The sequence below is a fragment of the Xyrauchen texanus genome, chromosome 27 (genome assembly GCF_025860055.1).
Source record: "Xyrauchen texanus isolate HMW12.3.18 chromosome 27, RBS_HiC_50CHRs, whole genome shotgun sequence".
NCBI classification, from domain to species: Eukaryota; Metazoa; Chordata; class Actinopteri; order Cypriniformes; family Catostomidae; genus Xyrauchen; species Xyrauchen texanus.
The window spans coordinates 37,900,794-37,918,678 of NC_068302.1; the positions used below are offsets into that span (position 1 = coordinate 37,900,794).

General features: G+C 36.9%; 1 protein-coding gene across 1 annotated transcript in view; it reads left to right on the top strand.

Moving 5' to 3' along the window:
* Window positions 1-17,885, top strand: part of LOC127620794 (dedicator of cytokinesis protein 5-like) — a 95,375-nt gene that overhangs the window by 46,844 nt on the left and 30,646 nt on the right. The window contains exons 19-36 of the mRNA XM_052094043.1: window positions 326-506; window positions 1,010-1,107; window positions 1,198-1,287; window positions 1,604-1,704; window positions 1,913-2,047; window positions 4,016-4,127; window positions 4,679-4,749; window positions 5,002-5,108; window positions 5,242-5,378; window positions 8,356-8,451; window positions 9,323-9,421; window positions 11,501-11,671; window positions 15,173-15,273; window positions 15,366-15,424; window positions 15,674-15,828; window positions 16,750-16,835; window positions 16,974-17,130; window positions 17,810-17,850. Of these exons, the coding sequence (XP_051950003.1) occupies window positions 326-506; window positions 1,010-1,107; window positions 1,198-1,287; window positions 1,604-1,704; window positions 1,913-2,047; window positions 4,016-4,127; window positions 4,679-4,749; window positions 5,002-5,108; window positions 5,242-5,378; window positions 8,356-8,451; window positions 9,323-9,421; window positions 11,501-11,671; window positions 15,173-15,273; window positions 15,366-15,424; window positions 15,674-15,828; window positions 16,750-16,835; window positions 16,974-17,130; window positions 17,810-17,850 (1,997 nt within the window). The remainder of the gene's footprint in view (window positions 1-325; window positions 507-1,009; window positions 1,108-1,197; window positions 1,288-1,603; window positions 1,705-1,912; window positions 2,048-4,015; window positions 4,128-4,678; window positions 4,750-5,001; window positions 5,109-5,241; window positions 5,379-8,355; window positions 8,452-9,322; window positions 9,422-11,500; window positions 11,672-15,172; window positions 15,274-15,365; window positions 15,425-15,673; window positions 15,829-16,749; window positions 16,836-16,973; window positions 17,131-17,809; window positions 17,851-17,885) is intronic.

The following is a 17,885-nucleotide window of genomic DNA, read 5'->3' on the forward strand; positions in this document are numbered from 1 at the left end:
GCAACAATAAGTGAATATTTTCAAGAGAGAAAAAGTTCTTGAGTTACCAATGCAGAGTTTTCATTTAATGTCTAAGTTATTTGAATTTAAACTGTTTTGTAAAGTTTTTTCCCCCCTTTGTTTAAGGAAGTGAAAAGACTTTTTGTACCTTCAGGGTACAAGATAAACAAAGACACCTTGGTCTTTCAGTCATTTTGTTTTTGAAAGGCCTTTTCAGTAATTGAGGCTCAACATGGCCTTGAGATAAAAGCTCTTGTGTTCCATGCGATATGGTCTTACTCCTCCTCCACCAAAAATATATTCTTCTATTCCTCATGTCCTTCAGGTGGACATGAAGAAAGCTGAAGATCCCAAGGCATATTTGAGTCTGCCTGGCTCATATGCTGAGGTAGAAGAGAAAGAGAGACAGACAGGAAAACCCTTTCATCATGCAGGTGTAATTCCTATCACCAAGGACAGCTTTCAGATTGTCACACTTACCTGCTCAACAAAGCTTACACAAAATGGTGAGACCGGCCGGGGTTATATTCCTTCAGTAGTTTAATATCACTGACATGGACTAAAATATTTTCAGAATGTTGTTGGAAACCCATATTACTTGTTCTGATGTGGAAGAGGAATGAGAAGTTTAGCAGAATGTTCAACCTCCTCTTATTCATTCAACTAAAGTAGGCTGTCAAGCTCTAAAAAGTCCATATGACGTATAGATTCGTAGTCTTCTAAAGCCACACAAGTTTTGTGTGCAAAACAGACCGAAATTGAAGCATCATAACAAAAATTACATTGGTACTCCAATTGTGCAGAAAGCAAGATTTCAGTGAATAGCAACTTAAATATTGGTCTGTTTCTGACACAAAACTATCATATGGCTTGGGAAAACTTCCCAAAAAAATTTATCAAAAGGGTGAGTAGAATTTTTGGTTAACTTTTTCTTATAGAGAAATACCTAACAATACGAGACAGTGAATTTCTTGTAGTATTTGAACTTTTTACATTTCCTCTGACCCAGTTGACCTTCTGGGCCTTCTTAACTGGAGATCGAATACTGGGAGACTTGGAGAAATTCTTCAGAAACTCATGGATGTGGACGGAGGGGAGATTATTAAAGTAAGATTATTTAAAGTATGAGAATACACAAAGCCGGCCCCCTGAAAATGCTGCCCTACAAGCTGATGTTTTTGTTTTATGTATCTCTAGTTCCTGCAGGACACACTGGACGCTCTGTTTAATATCATGATGGAAACCTCAGATGAGGAAACCTATGACACTCTAGTTTTTAATGCCCTGGCAAGTATTGATTATGTAATTAAATTTGAGAGAATATTTGTCAGCATCTCCCAGTTCTCAACCAGTACTAAATTATTTCATAATGGATTAAAGAAATGTCCTCTTTAAAGACAATATGAAACGGTATTCAATTAAAGATTATGAAAACAAACATTATGCTGTTGAGTCATGCGCAATAAGACCAAGAACATTTATTAGTGAAGTAAATGGATCAGTTTTGATTACCTGCTGTCTTTAAACGTTAGAAGTATTATATGAGTTGCTAGGCAAGTAAACAGCTAAACATTTATAAAATTCTGTTTTTTTATCTGTTTAGGTCTTCATCATCTCACTGATCGGCGATGTAAAGTTTCAGCACTTTAATCCAGTTTTGGAGACCTACGTAAACAAACACTTCAGCGCAACTCTGGCATACCAGTAAGAATTCCTCTCTTGTGTCACAGTTCATGCATTTTATTTTAACTCTGCCATGTAATTATCACCTTGCCATCTCACATGCTCTTCATCTCTCACCTGTTCTCCATACACACCTGTCCTGTTCAACTCTCAAATTTCACCTGTATTGATTTCAAAATCTTGTAGTTAATTGCCTTGTAGTGCTATGTCTTCTTTTTTCCTTTCACAGAAAGTTGACCAAAGTGTTGAATTATTTTGTGGGCCACGCTGAAGACCCAGCTTATACAGAGCTACTCTACGCTGCCTTAAAAGCCTTCAAGTACCTTTTTCGTTTCATTGTACAGTCTCGGGTTCTCTATCTGAGGTGGGTTCTAGTCTTAGCATTTGCTCTCAAAAATGTCTTCATTGAACGTGTCCTTGATATAACAATGAAGATTTTCACTCCTGTTATTGGGCAAATGAATTTCCAAGGACATATCTAAACATGCATTATTGCAATTAAAGCTAAAACATATGAGATCAAAGCCCTAATTTAATCAGGGAAACTTTTTCATATAACACCCTGCTGTGTAATAAACTGCCTGGCCAAAAATAAAGTCGCAATTTGGATATCAATAAGAAGAAACTTAAGAGCCTATGATTGGATCATTATTGCAGTGATTAATATGGTTGGCAGCTGGCAACAATTATTTTAACCCTAATTGATGCAGTGTGTAGCTTCTCGTTTCTTAAACATCCATGTCGGAAGATGTATCCTGTGGTCGTGGAAAAGATGTTACTGTGTTTCAGAAGGGGAAAATTATTGGCCTACATCAAACAAAGGAAACAACTAAGGAGATTGCTGAAATAACTGGAATTGGGTTAAGAACTGTCCAGCACATTAATAAAACCTGGAAGGATAGTGGTGAACCGTCAGCTTTGTGGAAGAAATGTGGTCAGAAAAAAATCTTGAATGATCATGATCGGAGATCACTAAACTCTTGAAGTCATATCATAAAAAGTCATAGAACTCACGGCTATGTTTAATAGTGAAAGAAAAAGCATTTCCACATGCACAGTGTGAAGAGAACCTATAGGATTGTGACTAAACAACGAAAGAAAGCCACTTGTTAGTGAGGCTAACTAGAAAAAATGCCTTCAATTTGCTAGGGAGCATAAAGATTGGAATCTGGAGCAATGGAAAAGGGTCATGTGGTTGGATTAGTCCAGATTTATCCTATTCCAATGCGATGGGCGCATCAGGGTGAGAAGGGAAGCGTGTGAAGCGATGAGCCCGTCATGCATAGTGCCCACTGTACAAGCCTCTGGAAGCAGTGTTATGATCTGGGGTTGCTTCAACTGGTCAGGTCTAGGCTCTACAACATTATGTGCAATAAATTGAATTCAGCTGACTACCTGAATGTACTGAATTACCAGGTTATCCCATCAATGGATTTTATCTTCCCTGACGGCATATTCCAGGATGACAATGCTAATATTAATCAGGCTCAAGTTGTGAAAGAGTGGTTCAGGGAGCATGAGGAATCATTTTCACACCTGAATTGGCCACCACAGAGTCCTGACAGGTTCAGTGTCCTGAAGAGTCCTGACCTTTACCCCATTGAAAGTCTTTGGGATGTGCTGGAGAAGACTTTATGGAGTGGTTCAACTCTCCCGTCATCAATACAAGATTTCGGCCAAAAATCAGTGCAACTCTGGATGGAAATAAATGTTGTGACATTGCATAAGTATGTTTATGAATGCATGCCGTAATTAAAGTTAAAGGCCATCCAACTACATATTAGAATATGCAACTTTATTTTGGCCTGGCAGTGTATGATTATGAGCATTGCATGTTTATTTAATTTCATTATGTCCCTACTGTGTGTATCCTCCTGAGACCCAAGCATGACTGCTGTGTGCATTTTCCATTACCCTTTATGATTTGTAAGTAGTAGCACCTAATAAACAAGTAAAGATTAATTATTTTTTTAAAGTGGCATAACAAACCAAACTAGAGACGCTAATCTTTAAACACAAACAGGTTTCAATGAAACAACTTAAATAGGTTTCTTACCAGACACACTTTTTTTGGCTCTGCATCCTTAGAAGCAATTCACTGAAATAGACACCCTGCTGTTGTCATGTGACAGTGTGTCAGTTGTTGAACCCTTAAATGACAATCTAAAATGCTGTGAACAGTATTTAGTCGGTTTAAATTAAATTATGCGTTGCATATAGCAAGGCCAAAATACAATGTGCGCGCATGTGTACGTGGGTTCACATGAAGTTATATGAGACATATTTGAAAGATTTGTACATTGTTGATTGTTTTGTATTTGTCATTTGACAGGTTTTATGGAAAAAGTGAAGATGGAGAGCAGTTTCTTGACTCCATTCGCACCCTCTTTCTGTCTATCAGCAATCTGATGGACAGACCTCTGGATGAAGGCGTTAAGATAAAGGCAGGTTGCTAGAGAAATAGGCAATAAAAGAATTATGGGTGTTTTATGTTTTTTTTTAAAGTGTCCATCCAAAAATGTATAATTGTCAATGTACATGTAAAAATTCATAAACACATTTGTATGTATACTTGGTAGTAGGTCCAGATTTGAGTGATTTCATTGCAATAAAAAAAAAGTCAAAATGTAATAAGATTTATTTAAATAACAAATAATGAAAAAGCAACAAAGAAAACATCCAAAATGGGTAACAGTTGCAAGTAAGATTTACAGATTTAGCCAAAATTATAATAGCATACAGTAGCGGTTGACAAATTTTCTAGATTTGTAGTTACTGTATGTTAGTTTATCTAAAATATCTGATAGCTCTCTCTCTAATGAACATGGGATTAGTGAATTTATTGCTTTAAAAATAATGGGACAACTATTTGTACCTTATTCATGGAAAGTGCCATCTACCTAATATTGACAATCTGAAGCCAAGTAAATGAAATCTTGTTTATATGTAGACAATTCTGTGGTCTTAGTTGGTCTCTTTCATTTTTTTCTCACAGGGTGCAATCTTGAAATATCTACCTACCATCATTGATGACTTACAGAAGGTGTTTGATGCTGTAGAGCTTAGGTAAAGGGGACAACATCTCTCACATTTCCTCGTAAATATCTACTATTTGAAGTTAGACCAGTGTAGGAAATGAAGGTAGTATATCACAGATGTTTGCACTTCAGTAAGTTAAAAACTGTGTCAGTTCTTATATATTTTTTTGAGAGAGAGGCTTTGAGAAATTCTTCAGAAACGGATGATTGTGAGAGGAGATTATATGTATTTCCCCCCAGACTTTCTTTTCTCTCTTTACTTTCTCTCTCTTTCTAAAAGTGTTCAGCTGGCAAAGTTTATCGAGAGTATCCCAGATTTTCAGATGGTCAGACAGAAGCTTGGCTGTCTGGTGAAAGTTGTCGAAAGCAACCTTTTCAAACAGCCAGGTGAGACTTCAATTGTCACGCTCGTTCAGGCCAACATATAATTTTCCTCATTGATTCCACTCACAGCGAGTAGCATGGAGCTCAAGACAGCTGTGCCATTCCTAACTGCTTATAGTCTCTCTTGTGCTTCTAGACTGTCGAGATGTTTTGTTGCCCCTGATCACAGACCAGCTGAGTGGGCAGCTGGACGATCACTCCAATAAACCTGATCTTGAGGCCTGTGTACAGCTGCTGAGCACTGTACTGGACATGCTTGACCGCAAAAATGTGGTAAAACATCCCTAACAATACCTGAACCTAAACCTAGTCTCAGCCTCAGCGCATGTACCATTTACAAACTGTCTGGTTCATTTAGAGCGCAATAGTTGGGTTTCAGAAGTAAAAATCCCATAAAATTTGTTTCCATAGGTGAATTGATTTATAACAGTAACTCGTAAACCTTTAAAGACAGCCCTACCATGAGCTGTTTAATCTATTTTATTTACACCTTGCAGTCAGATATTTCTGAATAACAACCGCACTTCTGGGGACCTTAAAATGTGGTAAAACATTTCTAACAAGAGCTGAAGTTACGAGGGACCTAGTCTTAGCCTAATAAAAAAGAAAAGAAAAAAGAATCCTTTTTTTTTGTACAATTTGTAAAAGAAAATTTTCAAATCAAAATTTGTAATGATGTGATTCACCTTAGAGCTGGTTGGTTTGGTTAATGGCTTACATTAACGAAATCGCTATGGAAGAAATGAATGGGAAATATACTTCCGTAACCAAGACAGCTGAAAAAGTGGGCAGGCTTAATTGCACAAAAATTTGGAAGCTCCAAATTTGATTGGTTGGCTTTTACACAATTTCTTGAACAATTCAATACTACAAACCATGCAAACTTTGGCAAAATACTGGTTCTTCCTTTGAAGCACTCATTGTAACGGACTGGTACACGCAGTAGACTTTGATGCATATTGCACACAAAATGGCAAGAGCTTTCTTAAAATGGCAAGCTTCAATCTATTGTGAACCCTTTGAATTTACCTGCATTTATGTATAAATTTGTCTTAAAATCTGTTTTTAATCTTCATAGAAATTACAATAATGAACAAACACAATCTGTTTTAAGTGAGAATGTAGGTTAGATAAAGTATGTGAACCCCTAGAATAATTATGTCAACAAAGGATAAATGGAGTCAGGAGTTTGCAAACCTTGCATCCAATTAATGAAACGAGATTGGAGGTGTGGGGTAGAGCTACTTTGACTTATAAAAATCACTCAAATATTTTAAGTTTGCTGTTCACCAGAAGCATCTGCTGACATGGATATGCCTCGCAAAAAAGAGATCTCAGAAGATCTACGATCAAGAATGGTTGCTTTGCATAAAGCTGGAAAGAATTACAGCGTTATCTCAAAGAGATTAGGTATTCATCTGTCCACAGTTAGACAAATTGTCTATAAATGGAGGCAATTTAGGACTGTCGCTACTTTCCCTAGAAGTGGCTGTCCAGCCAAGATGACTAAAAGGGCACACCACAGAATGCTCAGTGAGGTAAAAAAGAACCCTAGAGTGAAAGCTAAAGACATGAAGGAATCATTGGAACTCTGTTTTATATGATAAACATTAAATCGGCATGGTGTCCATGGCAGGACACCACGAAAGAAGTTGTTTAGTGGGCTGATGAAACTTCGGTTGGAATGTTTTCGAAGAACACGCAGCACTTCGTATGGCATAAAAAGGGCACCACATACCAACACGAAAACATAATTCCAAAGGCGAAGTATGATGGAGGGAGCATGATAATTTGGGTCTGCTTTGCTACTTTGGGGCCTGGACTGCTTGCCATCATCAAGGAAATAATTAATTCCAAAGATTTCCAAGATATCCTACAGGATAATGTCAGAGTGGCTGTGCGCCAACTGAAGCTCAATAGAAGTTGGGTGATGCAGCACGACAATGAACATAACATCGAAGTAGATCCAACACAGAAAGTCTTCAAAAAAAGGAAATACACCTTTTGGAGTGGCCTAGTCTGAGTCCATACTTTAACTCAACAGAGATGCTGTGGAATGACCTCGAGAGCCATTCACACCAGACATCCTAAGAACCATTTCTGTAAGGAAGAATGGTCCAGAATTCCTTCTGAATGTTGTGCGGCTCTAATCCACAGCTACCGAAAATGCATGGTAGATGTTATAGCTGTCGAAGGAGGATCAACCATTTATTAAATACAAGGGTTAATTTACTTTTTCCACAGCACTGTGAAAGTTTAACTCTTTCCCCACCAAACACGGAATTTTCCGGGTTTTATGAAAAAACACTTCCCCGCCAAACACAGAATTTTCCGGGTATCCGTGTTTTAGGTGGTATACGGTAAGGAAGACCCGCGCACATGTTTTGAAAGAGTACGCAACTCTTTGATCAAAGAAACAGACTGCGATCGTCTCAAACGTGAAGAAGTGGAACACCATACTAATACTAAAGCACTTGTTTGATAAAAATGCCTTTTTCTCAGCTTTTTGTCCGAAATGTTTTTTTTGACAAAACCTACCTCTGTTCAAGTGGCAATAAAAAAAGAACAAATGAAGATAAAATAAAATCGTTTTTTTTTGCCTAAAAGCAGAGGCTCAGATCTTTATTTTGATATATAGCATCTTCATATATTCATGGAAGAAATATTCTGCGGGCCATTAAAGTTTAGCGAAAATCGTCAAAAACCCTGGTGGTGGCTGGCAACGCTGGCGGGGAAAGAGTTAATGGGATGTGTTCAGTAACGACATGTAAGATTATAAATGTTTGTGTGTTTTTAGCTTAAGCACATTGTGTTTGTATATACCGATATCACATTTTATGACCAATTAATGCAGAAAACCAGCCAATTCCGAAGGGTTCACATACTTTTTTTTTGCCACTGTATAGACAACCCCATCTGTCAGCCATGATGTATTTCACTAGCTTGTTGATATGAGAGGACTTTCAAGAGCTACAGTACCTGTTGACATTTCAGTTGAAAGCAGATTAAGTATTCAGGCAAGCAGTCATTTCAGGTCATATGTTTGAAACTTGAAAGTAGCTCAATGCTGCAGCAGTTACCATACGTTGCAAATTTGCAAAATAAGGTAATTTTAAGCCACAACACTGTTTATGCCTGAATAGTTTATTTGGAGTACTGGGTTCAATAAGCAATTATTCATCCATTATTTTATGTATCCCTTTATCCTTTTCTCTCTGTTCCAATTTTTTTTTTTTTATTATAATTTCAGGGTCCCACGTCCGGTCATGTGAAGTTAATTGTGGACCGTCTCTTGCGGAGGGTCAACCGCACTGTCATCAGCCTGAGTTTAGACTCGTCTTTCATAGTAAGATACCAGCATGCCATAAATTAAAAGTTCTGAAATGACTTGGGAGAGCTAAATCAGCTTACCTTCTTGTCAGTGTTGGTTTTATTTCTACAGCATAGCACTAAAGGCTGAATCTCACAAAACATAAAAAAAATTGTTTATCATATCAAAAATGACCATTAAGATTTTTTGTCAATGTCAATTTTGCACATTTTCATCGCAAATTCTCATTACTGTAATGTGTGCGGAAATGTTTCTTTAGAGTACGTTTATAATATGTATACTATTATTCTCAATGATAATTCTCGTTAGATTCTCATTACTGTAATGTGTGCGGAAATGTTTCTTTAGAGTACGTTTATAATATGTATACTATTATTCTCAATGATAATTCTCGTTAGATTCTCATTACTGTAAACAATTTAGTATTTATTTAAATCAGCATAAATTAAAGGCAGTATAACATGTATTACATTGATTTATAAATACAGTACAATTTAAATAATTATTTTAAATTACAGTAATGAGAATTAGATTTTTCTTATCACGTGGCTTGTTGAGCATGTTGCCACGGAGACATGGCACGTGTGGAGGCTTCATGCCATGCACCGCGGCATCCACGCTCAACTCACCACGCGCCCCAACGAGATTTGGTTGCTTAGGAGACCTGGCTGGAGTCACTCAGCACAGCAAAATATAATTATTATATTATTCTTTTGGTTTGGGGGTCAATTATGACAGATTTTGTGAGATTCACCCTAAAATTCTGGACCACTGAACTTGTTGTTTATTTATTTGCCCAGGCCTGTGGCAATATGTTTTTTTTTTTCTCCAGCATAGGCAACACAAGTGAAGTTATTGATTATTCTTTCTCTTCCTATGAACACAGAGCCACTACCTAGCGTGCATGACTGCTATTCTGAAACAAATGGAAGACGCACACTATGCGCAATACATCAGCACCTTCAAAACCAGACAGGACATTATCGTGAGTCTTCTACCGTTTCCGTTTGGCCCATTCATCATCACAGATGCAGAAAGAGCCTTCCACACTTAAAGATTTAAGATTTAGGTTATAAATAATCCACCTTTTAAATAACTAACTGATGCCAAATGTGTGGCTCTGTTCTTTGTCGCCTGTTGAAGTGAGTCAGTGTTTAATAGTGGAACGAGATAAGCGTATTCACTGGTTCAAATTAGCATCTGTTATCAGTGTGTAGCACAAATGTTATTTGCTGGTTCTGTATCTAATCATAGAATTACTCGGCACACATGTACATAGATTTAAAGGGATAGTTCACCCAAAAATATTAATTTTCATCATTTACTCACCCTCATATCAGTTCCAAATATGTATGATATTACAACCCCAATTCCGAAAATGTTGGGACAGTATGAGAAATGCTAAAAAAGGAGTGATTTGTAAATTATATTCACCCTTTGCTATATTATATACAACTAAACATTATATGATGCAACACGCTTCAAAAAAGTTGGGACAGTCGAGTGTTTACCACTGTGAAACATCACAATTTCTTCTAATAACACTTATTAAGCATTTATGCACTGAAGACACAAGTTTGTTAAATTAAAAAAGTGGAATCCCCCCCATTCATCCATTAGGAACGTCTTCAGCTGCACAAATGTACGGGGTCTTCGTTGACGTATTTTGCACTTCATAATGCACCACACGTTCTTATTTGGAGATGGTCAGGACTGCAGGCTGGCCAGTCTAGCACCCACACTCTGCTTATTCGACCAGTATGTGGTTTGAAGTTTTCCTGCTGAAAATTCCAGGATGACCCTGGAAAAGACGGTGCTGGATGGCAATATATGCTCCCCCAAAATTTAACATATCTGTTTGCATTAATGGTACCCTCACAGATGTGCGAGTTACCCATGCCATGGGCACTGACACACCCCTGGCCCATACAGACACTGGCTTTTGGATCTGACGCTGATAGCGGCTTGAATGGTCCTTTTTCACTTTTTCCACGACTCTTCGGACTCTTCTACTTTCCATCTAAGATGAGACCGAGCCCAGAGAAGTCAGCAGCGCTTCTGGACAGTGTTGATGTATGGCTTGTGCTTTGCATAGTAAGGTCTTAACTTGCATCTATGGATGCAGCGGTGAATGGTGTTGACTAACAAAAGTTTACTAAAGTAATCCCAAGCCCATGTTCATGATATCCATTACAGATGTATTATGTTTTTAAGACAGTGATGTCTGAGGGATCAGAGATCATGGGCATTCAGAAGTAGTTTTCGTCTTGCCCTTTATGCACTGAGATTTGACCAGGTTCCTTGAATCTTTTAACTATATTGTGCACTGTAGAGGGTGACGTGCATAATTTCAGTTAATTTGCTGAAGCATCTGTTGGCAAACTGACAAGCATTGAATGATCCTTGATCTTGAAGGACTAGGGTGTTTTTGGAGGCTGTTCTTGAAGGACTAGGCCTCACCTGTTTAACATCTCCTGTTTCACATTTCCTTTTTATTTTAACTCGTCAAGTTGTTACTAGTCTTAAATTGCCTGTCCCAACTTTTTTGGAATTGAGGTTGTAAATGCGGACTTGAGCTTTCAAGCCTCAAAAAGGATGTGAAAGAATAAGTGTGGTCCATACCACTTGTGTGATATATTGTAAGTTTATTCATGTATTCATTGAAAATCCTCTCTGCTTAATAGTATTGTAATATCAAAAATATAATAAAATAATATTAGACACGCAAAGAGAATCAGTGGCGTTAGGCATCATTGGCGTCAATTGGCATGGACACACCATTTGTGTAGTCCATATCTCTTTTGTAGTATATTTCAGAGCTTTGGCAAAGGTAAAAAGATTATCTGGGAATAATGACAGATTTCAGTCAGCTTTTTGTTCATTTTGGAGCTTAACAGACCCTGTCCACTTTCACTTTTATTAAATGGAAAAAGAGCTCAGTCAGAACAAGTCATATGGTTTGGAAGAACATTAGGGTGAGTATTGTAAAGGAGGACAGTATTCGTTTTTTGGTGAATTTTACTTTTTAAAAGTAGGTTCAGTTTTTTTCTTGTCCCTTCACTAGGACTTTCTAATGGAGACTTTCATCATGTTCAAGAACCTGATGGGGAATGTGTTTCCTTCTGACTGGATGATCATGAATCTTCTCCAAATGAAGGTCATTCTGCGGGCGATAGACCAGTACTCTGATGTTCTCAATAAGTACTTTATGGACGCCGCTCACTTCCACTTTCAGGTCAGTTTGATGAGGCCTTGTAAAGGAGGTTTCAAGTACACAATCTTACTTAAAGCAAGGCCAAGATGATATTGCCAGAAACCCTGCTAACACCTTAAAATACAGTTTTCAATGTTGCTCATGGGCACCTTCCAGCATTGCAGATATTAGGCATCTCACAACTATGACTCATACAGTTCAGGTCATGGTATAATCTACCAATGAATGGACTAGTTTATTCTGGTGCGTTACAATAATGGAGGGCTCCTAGGGGCAAGATTAATATCTGTTGCTACGTTTGTCATGAATATAAATGTTGCTTACAAACAATTGCGATTTAATGATTTAAGTGTCTGTTTTAAGGCTCTATGATGATTAATTTTCATACAATTTGTCATACTTCTTATAGTGTGCTTAATAAACTTACATCTTGAGAAATGATTTATCCATTTTTAACCTGGAAACACAGTAAAATAGGAATATGATTTCCTTTAAGCCTTAATGACTGCCTGACTGCTCATTATCCAGCTTATTACAAGACTGCTTGCCAAATAAATAAATGAAGATGAAAAATTAATTTGTGTTTATATCATTTTATTAGCTTACTTGTAGAGCTAAGTGATATGAGAAGTAGGAAAGATGACTTGCAGTACCCAGATGTCCAATCTGATATGTCTTAATCCCTGTATGTGCGGTTGATATTTTCAGACTGCCATATTGTGCCATTGATCAATTATAATGTAATATTCCTGAGACACATGTAATAAAATATTATATTACATAAATGTATATATTATTATATTATATTAAGCAATAGTAAAATATTTCTAATTAATTACTTTTACACATTGTTTACACACTGTGTGCATGAACTACATTTACATGAACATATTTGTCATTACGCAAATGTAAAATTGAAACTGGAGTGTTTGCATTCTCTATGAAAAGCCTACAAATATATTAATGGTGAAGTGTGTAAGTTTTGCGGCACTAGTGTCACCAAAGGAAATTGCAAAAATAGAGATGACTGAAATGCTCCTGACTGCAACAAAGTGTTGTTTCTGTGACTTAATGATAAAGTGACAAAAAATGGTCTGTTTCATGCTAGGGTTCAGAGAGAGGGCAGAAAATTGCTGAAAAACTATATTACGAAAACCTAAATTTGTGGGGTGTTTTTTGGTGCAAAACAAAAAGAAGAAAAAAAGGCTAAAACATAAAAATTAGTGCTGTGAATCAATCTTTTATTTTTTTACCAATTAACCACACATTTTACTTTGATTAATCTCAATTAAATTTGGTACATGGCACATTAAAACATACATTAAAATATTATAAAAAAAGAAATTTGCTTTATACTTCGTCTCCAAGAACTTGCATGAAATTGGTTAGTCATGATTTATTTGAATTATTTTAAATATGTACGCTAAAAAGTTCAGCCTTTTTTTTTTTCGGTTACACATTTTTACAGGTATAAATCTTTAATACAAGTGTCATAAAATCAATGCAAAAGCTGTAATTAAAAGTTGGGCCAAATGTTTTGCCGTTTTCCAGTGGACTTTTTAATAATAGGATCAAATGAGCAGATTAAATTTATATAAAGCTTTATTGACAAGATAAACTTAAAGGTGCACTCATTAACTTTTTCTGACTTAAACTGACACCTAGTGGCTTGGATGCAGCATCATTTAAAATTAATAGTTTTCAGTTTCAGATGTTATTGTAGAAATGTAGTATTCACAGTCGCCATGATTATTTTAACCAATGAATGAAAGTGTCAAATAACAGGATGGTAACTGAGATTAAGCGAGTAGTATTCAACTGGTCATGCGATTCTAACATGGCAGCCCCCATGTGTGGACCCTCTCCGTGTAGAATAAAACATCTTTTATAAGGTTACTTATCAGTGAGTGACTGGAGTCTTCATTTTAATGTGAGTAGTCATGATTTCCAACATATATCGCAAAATTACAATTCATGTCTTTAGGAGTTTTTAATGAGGAAAAATGACTGAGTGCACCTTTAAGTGTATATTACCAATGCATTATTAGACACTATACATACAGATTGAATTCTAAAGTTTAATTTGCAGAAGTTTAAAATCTCTAAACTATTATTTTCTCTTGCTGCCGTTCTGTCTCTATTGCGCACATGCTGGGACTCTCGCGCAGATTCGCTTTTGACACTGGTACAGATGACAGTGAGGGTTTCAGGCGGTGCGAAGAGATACTGCAGCTTGCCTATTTCTCTCCCAAACCTGGCTCACCACTTGCGGGTGAAGTCTCCATTTTCCATACAGTAAATCTGCTCCTGTGTTTATTATGCCTGTTACATGCGTTGCGCTTAACGAATACGCGTGCTCTCCTCCACACAATCAGTTTCTCTTGCTTTTGTCAAGTCAAATGTGTACCACCTGGAAATTAATACAGTATATGCCTATTTTAGTAGGGAAAAACATAAGTGAAGTTTCATAAAACTGCATTAATTGTGTAATTGAAAATTTTTTTTTACATGTTAAACCGTCAACTATTAATTACAGAAATGAATGCGTAGCTTTCACAAGCTTAATACAATTTATGATATGACCCCCTTTATGTTTTTTCTGTGTGGTTGTGCAGCAGTGGTTGGATTGATCACAACGTTAATAATGTCTATGCAAGAAAGTCATGAAATGTGTTTTTGCCATAAATATTTAACAGTATGTTACAGTTGGATACATGTAAGGGCACTTTTAGCATATGAACAGATTTCCTATTGATGTTGTTTGCTCTTATGTATGATGCTTTTATGATGCTCATCTGTGATGCTTTTTGTGGAAGCATATGGATTTTGTACTCACTGGAAACTTCTAGCAATCTAACTGTTGGGTAGTTTGCAACAGTGTTATAGATATTTCCCAATCGCCTTCATTTTCTGTTGCTTGGTTACCATTCATCCAGTGCTCATGCATGCAGAGAGAATATTTCACCCGTTAGACATCAGGCGATTTTAAAAGCAAACACATTGTTGTATGTTGATACAAACTTATTGCCTAAATAATCAATGCATGGGTGTGGCTTTCTCAGCTGTGGTCTGTGGCCAAAACACAACAAAGGTTTTAAAGCAGGGTCCATTATTTTAGGCAGAAAATCCAAGTTGTCTACTTGCACTGTGTTAGTAGAATAGTAGAATGAACAATGGCTCTTGAAAATAGTTAATCGTTAAATAGTTATTTTTCTAAATCACTAACCCTAAGTATCAAACTTAAGCACATAAAATGTCCTGCAACATTTTACATGTTCATTTACCACTCAAGAAGTGGTGGTGGCGGCGTAGTGGGCTGAGGCACTGAGCTGTTAATCAGAAGGGTGTTGGTTCGATCCCCACAGCCACCACCATTGTGTCCTTGAGCAAGGCACTTAACTCCGATTGTCCCTGTAATAAGTGCACTGTAAGTCGCTTTGGATAAAAGCGTCTGCCAAATGTGTAAATGTAAAATGTAAGAAATAATTTTGTTGTGATGGTTTTTGCTGTTTTTTCCATTAGCTTTGGAACAACTACTTTCACTTGATAGTTGCTTTCCTTACCCACAAGTCATTGCAGCTGGAGTCGTTCTCTCTCGAGAAACGAAACAAAATTCTCAACAAGTGAGTAAGAAACCTGCGGTTCTTAAGTCACAATATATGAGGTTGAAGTGTCTTAATTGAATTGTATTTTGTATATGCATTTCTCTGTACAGGTACGGGGACATGCGGAAAAGCATCGGCTTTAAGCTTGGAGATATGTGGTACAATCTTGGTAAAAGCGTTTTCCTTTACCTTTTAGAGACAATTATGAACGTGGATGAGCGTAGAAAGTTATTTTACAGAATATACTAAGTGTTGATAAAATTGGTTTTATACAGAATTACATAACTACAGTCCTGTTTTTCTTTAATGGCTGAGGTGAAGTGCTTGAGGAAATGTTTAAACAACCTTTTACACTGATGTTTTAATCATCAAAGAAGAGTTTTTGAACATCATTGGATGTTGTTTTTATGACTTCCAGGTCTACATAAGATGAAGTTTATCCCTGCAATGGTGGGACCGATCCTGGAGGCAACGTTAGTCCCTGAGCCCGAACTGAGGAAAGCCACCATCCCCATTTTCTTCGACATGATGCAGTGTGAATACCATTGTAGTGCCAACCACACCTTTCAGATGGTGAGGGATTTATTTGTGCCTATTTTTATGATTTTTATGATTGTAGATTCATTAACTTAAAGCATAACAGTTAGTATAATAACTGGGCTTTAGGGGGATGGGAAATACAAACTATGTTCAAAAACCTACATTGCTGTCTACCTAGGGAACACATGTAGGCATCATAGGTGTCCTCCTGACGTAAAGACTGTAGGAAGCCAAATCATGCTGCCTTATAATGTACTCTGTTTTGATAAAAATTAAATGCAGTACCGAAATTGATAGAGTCAAGGGAAATTAAAAAATGTTTACTTAGTTTTAAAAAGTAGCAAAAATATTTTTGTTCAGTTAAAATATATATGTGAACTAGGACTGGAAGTTGTGGAAAATTGCACTTAATAAAAGCTGCTCTGACCACATTAAAAATGCTTGTTTTATATTTTGCACTTAATGACCTGCTTTTTCATAAACTCTATTTTTTAATGTACTGTTGGAAATGATATGCATGTTCACACAAATGAATATAAAATCGATACAAATCTAAATGCATCTGAAGTATTGTAAAGAATATAAATTATGCAGTGTTGTGAGAAGAAACATTGGGATATAAACTGATATATGATTGTACTGGCATAGCCCTAGTGTGTGTGCGCTATGTATTTATAATCATCAAGCGTTGATAATTGTCGCCTGGTGTTTCAGTTGTAAACAAACCAAAAATCTGGGCTGATAAGGTTGTATGTTGAACCTAGCTAACATTGATCCATTTCTATCACCATTGTTCCCTTAATCAAGGCAGTTGATAAATCAGGCTGAATTATCCTGGATGAATTATCCCTGTAAAGTGTGCACTGTTAGTTTTTGGATAAACCTAGATCTAAATAGTAAATTAAATGCAATACTTCTGGAGGAAGATTGATTAAGTATTTATGTACTTTGCAGTTTGAGAATGAGCTAATCACAAAACTTGACCAGGAGGTCGAAGGAGGCTCCGGCGATGAACAATACAAAATTCTTCTGGAGAAAACGTAAGATCTTGTGCTGCCTCTGTCTCGTATGAAACAGTGTATTCATTCCCAGTGCATTTGATTCTTTGATTTTTTTGTGCATGTTTATTTTTATCTCTATGTGTGTGTGTTGTGTGTGTTGTGTTGTGTTGTGTTCAGTCTGTTGGAGCACTGTCGGAGGCACATGTACCTGTCTCAGCCCGGTGAGGCGTTGGCTCTGCTCTTGAGCAGTCTACTGGAGAACTTGCTGGCCTACCGCACCATCAACCACGATGAAAGCCCTGAACTCCGCATGAGCTGCACTGTCAATGTCCTGGTGAGAATTAGAACTCAAACTCACTGTTAAAAAAATACTTCATACAATTTTCTCATCCTGCTGAAAAGAACAGAATAAAGTCCAAGCTGGTTTATGCTGGTTTGGTGCTGGTGTTGCTGATGGACCAGCATAGCCATGAGGTTGACCAACAAAACTTAGCATGGTACAGTATTTCCTTTGAAGCTGATTGACCAATGAAGTCATACTAGTTAAGTAGTTAAGAACCAAAAACACAACATACACTGGTCTTATATATCCAATACTCATTGTCTTCTGGTCATAAACTTAAAAACTTATGGAGTGGTGGTGGTGTAGTGGTCTAAGCACATAACTGGTAATGTGGTAATCAGAAGGACAATGGTTCGAACCCCACAGCCACCACCATTGTGTCCTTGAGCAAGGCACTTAACTCCAGGTTGCTCCGGAGGGATTGTCCCTGTAATAAGTGCACTGTAAGTCGCTTTGGATAAAAGCGTCTGCCAAATGCATAAATGTAAATGTAAATGTAAAAACACAACATATACTGTTCTTATACATCCAAAACCCAATATACTAAATACTGGTCTTATACTTCAGAAACACGTCATATACTGGTCATATACCTAATAAAACAAGCAAATTTTGTTTTTAAATACTTTAATAATATCAAATCTCTGTGTCTTCTCTTCCATATCCACAGAACTTTTACAAAGAAAAGAAAAGGGAGGATATTTATATCCGGTAAGTGTGCCAGATAATTGAAGGTTGGTGACTAG